The sequence below is a fragment of the Anneissia japonica genome, unplaced genomic scaffold (genome assembly GCF_011630105.1).
Source record: "Anneissia japonica isolate Jap-2015-1 unplaced genomic scaffold, ASM1163010v1 scaffold287726_len2788222_cov184, whole genome shotgun sequence".
Classification (NCBI taxonomy): Eukaryota; Metazoa; Echinodermata; class Crinoidea; order Comatulida; family Comatulidae; genus Anneissia; species Anneissia japonica.
The window spans coordinates 2,159,189-2,165,798 of NW_022705125.1; the positions used below are offsets into that span (position 1 = coordinate 2,159,189).

At 33.1% G+C, this 6,610-nt stretch overlaps 1 protein-coding gene across 1 annotated transcript in view; it reads right to left on the minus strand.

Moving 5' to 3' along the window:
* The window catches only part of LOC117105301 (signal peptide peptidase-like 3), a 41,609-nt gene extending 35,347 nt beyond the window's left edge, over positions 1 to 6,262 (minus strand). The window contains exons 1-2 of the mRNA XM_033246419.1: positions 5,886 to 6,262; positions 1,491 to 1,568 (exon numbers count right to left, since the gene is read on the minus strand). Coding sequence (XP_033102310.1) covers positions 1,491 to 1,568; positions 5,886 to 5,902 — 95 coding nt within the window. The 5' untranslated portion in view covers positions 5,903 to 6,262. The remainder of the gene's footprint in view (positions 1 to 1,490; positions 1,569 to 5,885) is intronic.
* Positions 6,263 to 6,610: the final 348 nt, after the last annotated feature.

A 6,610-nucleotide genomic window follows, 5' to 3' on the forward strand; every position in this document is an offset into this window, starting at 1 on the left:
AATTTTTCATTTTAAACAGACATAGAAGGATGAATATACAGAAAATTATTATTGTGAACAACATATAGCATTTCCTTTATGGATGAATAAATTGTATAATATACAGTAGAATACCAATTGAGGGGACACCTATGGGCCAAAAGGTGTCCTTTTAGGGTGTTCCCTATAAATAGGAGTTGTATGTTAAAAAAGATATACTTCCTGTGTTTTTTTGACAAAAAAATTCTTAATATATTTGCCATATTACCCATTGAACTTCATATTTCTATTTGTTGTACAGTATTTGCAATGTGGTTCCTTTTAGTTGAACCATTTTAAAATTTTGATAGATTAGATTTTTAAGCTTGAATTTCAACCCACTTGTGTTGCAATAAGGAATAATTTGATGAGGGATGGCACTAATGATGAGATTAACAATTTTCACCACAGATACACATTAAAGAAATTGTATGCCAAAAGAAATGTTGATAAAATCTTAGCATGTTTAAAGTACCAAATCATTAACACCACCAGAAGAATATGAAACAAATATATTTTAGTTTTCGCTGACTTATCAGACATTTCACTAGAAAAATCTTTGAATTGATTACCAGTAAGTATGCTAAAGAATACAGGAAATGAAAGTTATTTTAACTGTCTGTTTATAACAGGATAGAGAACTTCTTTTTTTTTATATAATTTTTTTTTATTGTAACTTAAAATACGGTAATAAATTCAAATATGGAGGGGAAATTTTAACTTTTTAGCTCATGACGACATAGAGCACGCAGGTACAGGTACTGTTGGTGGAGTGGTAAATACTTAAGGTACCTAAATGATAAAATTTGTTTAACAAAGATGGTAAAACATGTAAATTTCCATGAATTGATTTAGAAAACCACTTACAATATACTATATTTTTGCTACAATATAAAATAAAAGAATCTAAATTTTGGCTAGTATACTTTAGCGAGCTGGGCAATAAATAGGCAATGTTCATAGGTTTTGTTGATGCTATTATTTAACTGTCCTTCAACTCTGCCCAATATTCCATAACCACGATCTATGTTAAGAACTTCTATCTGAATCAAAAAGCAATCCATTTTGCAACATAATTGTATACTATTTTATGTTATTCGGAAAAATACTACTTGTCTAAAGCCATATAATTCAGCATGCTATTATTACAGGTACAGTATACTGTACTATACTTCATCTGTTGATTGATTCGTAAGATGCCATTGTTGGTCTTAAACAAACATGTGAATGCCCAACTGTTGGTTGGTGGTATGCTCAACAAAGGATTTACAATCACATCAGCAGGAAATCAGGTTAGCCAAATAAAATATAAAATTTCATCACTTTCATAATGTATGAATACATTAAGCATATTAAATTAAATATTTATCCAACAAAATGATGTTTATGATTATATTGAATCAATAATCTTTTAACAAAAAAATATGAATAATACAATTATAATAATTGAAGGTTTTGAGAATCATACTTACCTAAAACTACCATAAATTATCAGAAGCATGGATATAAGAAAAGTGGAAACTCTAGATGAATCAACAAGAGAGTATGCCCTGGAAGAAAAAAAAATGGATTATTATTAAACATATCAAAATAGATTTTATATTTAATATTATTTATAGTAAGATTTATTTTATTTATATATTAACATAACTTATATATTAACATAACTTATTTATTCAATTTTAAGATTTTAACTTGTGAGATAAGTGTGTGTTGCTAGTCCTGTTCTGATTAAGTTGTAAATATTGACATTCTAAAACGTCCACTGCACCGGGTCGAAGGTTATGTAAGGTTCTCCATGGCTCACCGAATTCACACAGTGGCTACCATGAGTTTAGCCAACTTTGCACTAATCTTGTAATGTAAGGTGCTACTATATTGTAGAAAAAAAACATAGACCATTGTACCTCAGAGTCATTAGCCTATCAATGGACTTTTCTCCAAAGTCCTGCCACTTGAATACTTTTGCTAAGGTCCCATTATACAACAGTGTAAAAACATACAAGAAAGGGTGCGTTTGTGGGACAACATTCTGTGTTTCTGAGATATGCACGTATTACTGGCCCAGTTCAGATTGGTCAGTTGTTGAAGTTTGATTGATTGACACTCCGGAAATACATATATCTAATTATTACTCAAAATAGCTGTACAATAAATACCTGGATTCAACACATGACCAAAAGATTATTATGGAAATATTTTAACCACATGATGATTTCCAGGATTTTCCATTCTCCTACAGTACTGTTAAGGATCCCACTTTGGAAGGAAGACGGGTTTCCTCTGTTTTTTACTAACTTGCACAAGTTTATAAATGCTTATTGTCACTATTACTATGGATATAGTTGGTGACTGAAAAAAATGTTTATTCAACAGAATTAAGCAGGTTTAATAAATACAATTGACTGAATAGCTTGGCACACTTAAGCAAAATTCATCTTAGTAGAGATCCCTACCTTAAATACTAGTTCAGACTGTCTACAACAATAAGAATTATAAAAGCTTACAGTACATCAGTGCTCTAGATGCTCAAACAAATGACCAAAGAAAAACTTCACAAATATAACTGTCAACCTGCAGGCATATAATACCTAGGAGAGTATGTACCCCATTTTTTTGATTCACCTCCTCCTCACCCCCTCCCTCCCCCCACAAAAAAAAACAATGTATTCAATATAAAACAAGTTATTTTCTAGTATACACAGTCCAATTGACACTGTTCACAGATTATTATAAAGCAGAAATTAATTGACTTCAAAAACAACAATACCTATAGCTAATCCTACCTACACCAGCTCTGCCCCTTGACTCTGCCTGAGTTTCTACTAGGCAACCCTAATACTCCTGTTGATACACTTTTGCATGCCCTGCTTAATTTCCCCACCCCACAATGGCAATAATGAATATGGCCCTGACCCACATCTCCAATATACACAAAACAGGCTCAGATGATCAGTAAATTTTTATGAAATCTGGCACACTTTGGCTAGCTAAAAAAAAAACAAACATTTATCTCTTTTTATTAGTTTGAGTGTAAATGAATACAATGTGAAAACATGAATACTATATTATTAGGACATATTAATTAAATTGTTTGTCTCAAAGCTCCCTTGTTGTGAAAAAACTAATGCGGAACGCGGTTTTTTTTTAGTTTTTTTTATTTTGGATTTTTTTAAAGTACTGTATGCAGAATAAATACAAATATTTACTGTTGATGTGACCATAGGTTGATTGCATAACACATGTATAATGCTATCACCGAATAAAAAACAAAGATAAACTGAATTAGAATATTGTCTTTTTTATTTTCTATGTATGAAACCTTGAAAACTTTGTACTATAGATACAACCAACACATGCATTAAAATCAAAAAACATGCTTGATAATCAATGCCGAGCCAGCTAGTGGGACAGGTGGGGCATCTGAAACGACATCCGGTAGTCGAAAATCGCGCTGTTTGCAAAAAAAGTTTCAAGGTATTTCCGTTACTTCGTCATCATAAAGTAGACCAATGCAAATCGCAACATCGATCACGTGATGCCATGTTGCGATTTTGTTGATAATTTATGCAGAGCTAGCTGTTTGTGGCGTTGCTAACGAACTGGTTTGGCCAAGTCGTCCTAGCATGACGAACCGAGGCGAATCATCTCAGGGCTAAATTACTATGCTTTTTGTTCGGAAGTAAAAACAATAACTTTTGGCTTTGTGAATTGAGATCGCATATGGTGTAGCCTAGACCCCGTGCCTAGGCTTATATTATTGATAGTTTGGGCATCGAATCTAGGTATGTACTGTACCGCCGAGAACGTTGCGACACGGTGTGTCGTCGGGCTGTGATTGAGTTAGGGATCGCCTTCACGCATCAACTAACACCAAGTTACTACCACATCGTGCAGATGTGTGTGGAAGAGTTAGGGATCGTCTTTCAAAGTCCGATATTTGGCAAAGAAAAAAAAATTGGCAAAGAAAAAAAAAACGTTTGTAGAGTTTAGGCGAGAACAACGCGCATGAATTTCTTAATGCGCGCGGGAGCTTTGAGACAAACAATTTAATTAATATGGCCTTACAGTACTTCTGTAAATTAAATATAAATACATTCATCACCAGTAGGGGCAATAAAAATCCAAGGTAGGTCAGGCCAAATTTACTTTGATTTTTTGATAGCCACATTAAAACTACTGAAGGATGTCGTAGGTACTTTTAAATTCTACATGATCAAAATTTAATAAATAATTTTGGACCTGAGACATACTGTACATGTGTACAAATAACAATATTTAGACGATGTAGGGCATGAATGGACACGTCCTACAGTAGACACGGTTTGGACGCATTTTCTTTGTGAGCGGTACTGTATAAGCCACATTTTTCCAGCTTACTGTACACACTATAGTCCTAATCCATACTATTGTACTAATTTTTTTTTTTTACTTTCATGAATAAAGTAATAAAACTATCAATTAATTTGGTGTTTTCACTTTGTTCAAAGACAATAAATCATGTTTTCATGTTTATAAATTATAAGTACCTGTTTATGCCAAGTTTGTATTATTTTTTACTATATAAAATGAAACTGAATGGAATATATGTGTGTGTGCATATTAAGTACAATAGACCCATTATTCAAGTAATCTTGCATTTTATGTGTTAAGTACTGTAACTGGCCATGCTTTAGCTATGAACAGTAACTAATCTTTATCTTTTATTGTCAAAAAATATATTTAATACTTGGGTTAAATGCTTGCTCCACTTGAAAAAATCTATTTTCAAGTGATTGCAAAAAAACTATGTTTTGCACAAAGGCCACTACACAGTGCATAGCATCTGCTTGTTAATTAGCAGTAAACAATCAATTGAATTTGAACATGTTATTAATGGTTCTATGCATCTTATTGTTTGTTGATATTGTCTTTGAATAATATTGATATCAGTAGTTACTGGTACAGTACATAGAAATAAATAAAAAAAAAACAGCTTGTTTTGGAGTAGGCCTACCATGTTCTCCTTTTCCTCCTGTCTTGTTTCTTATCCTCTATTTTTTTCTCTCTTTTTTGAGAGAGGGAGTGTAAACTCAGTATTTTGATGTTTATTGTTGAATTTGTCTGGATGGAGTTCAGTACCCAATGAATGTCCCAGTTGATAGGAACCCCCCCCCCCCAGCTTTTTGGGTTTTTTTTATCAAGATAGATTAGATATGTATGGATAAGTTAGAGGTAAATTACCATTAAAAGTAAATTATTAAACAATTTAAAATAGGTCACAGATGAAACATCAACATATTCTGGCAGTAGTACTAGAATTCAGCAAACATCTGCTGTGAGTTGAAAATAACTTTGCATAATATAATAATAGTAATACTGTAATAGTTTTGTTACTGTACAGTAGGTGTTATCATAGTCACCACCCATGTTATCTCACTTAGACATGGTACATATAATGATACGTAAAAATGCAATTAACTTAATTAAATTCTTCAGATCATCTTACACAAGTCAGATGTGTTGAATGGTGTTGTAGCTGGCTTGACCTCCAACTTTAAACTTCAGTCCTGCTATCTTAATGCACTATGCCATGTCGGAAAAATGTTTTAATAGGCCTAGCTAGGCCTAGCCTTAGATAGATTAGTTTTGGGCCTAGGCTAGGCCTACATGTAATTAATTAAATAATTAATTAGGCATCAACCTCCTCTATAACCAAAAACATACAGTGTACAGGATGTAGCCTGTAGACTGTAGTACTAGTAGACCAAGGTAGGGCCTACCTGTAGGCCTAGCCTAGGCCCTAGGTCTAACTACAACAACCTGCTCTTACTATAGCACTATTACTAGGCCTAGGTAGTACTACTAGGCTCCTGGACCAAACTTACCAATCATATTCAGACATTTTTGATTTGCGTAACTCGCCACTAGTTTGAAGAGAAAAGGTAGAAAAGCTGGCCTCTCTACAGTCCTGCCCTCAGGCTCAGAACAACAGAAAAACTCGCCTCGACCTCCTCTCTCTCAGCTGCGTTCCAAAAAAGGCTCAACAAGATGGCCGATCAAGTAAAGATCAGCAATCCACTTAATTATTATGTACTCCTTGTCACCTTAAATTCACCATCATCAAATATATATTGTGGAAATGCTGTAACAATTGTTTTATCGTTCGTACCACCTTATGAAAATTATAAGAATACCAAGGTAAGCTTGATTGCAATGACCTCCTACGAACAATAGAAAACACTTCCTTCGACAAAAATCCAGTGTTATGATATTATTGCACATGCGTAAAAAGTACACTTTTTAGAATCGACCATTAACATAGAGATAGATTATTCAATTGTATAAAATTAGATACTCTTTTTGTCAATAAGAAGAAGGATTTTACAACCGTCTATATTTATACCCTAACTATATTTATTCATACTGGCTCTATGCTTTTTGAATCCAAAAGGAAATTTCTTTCATTATTTGAAATTATTATAAAATATTCTAGTCTAATTGCCTTCAGTAGTCCATGAAACACGTAATGGAATAACCCCTTTAATGCAAAATAAAAATAGTCATAATATACTCACTCGTGGTCCAAGGGTCTTTATTTCGGTACAAAAGA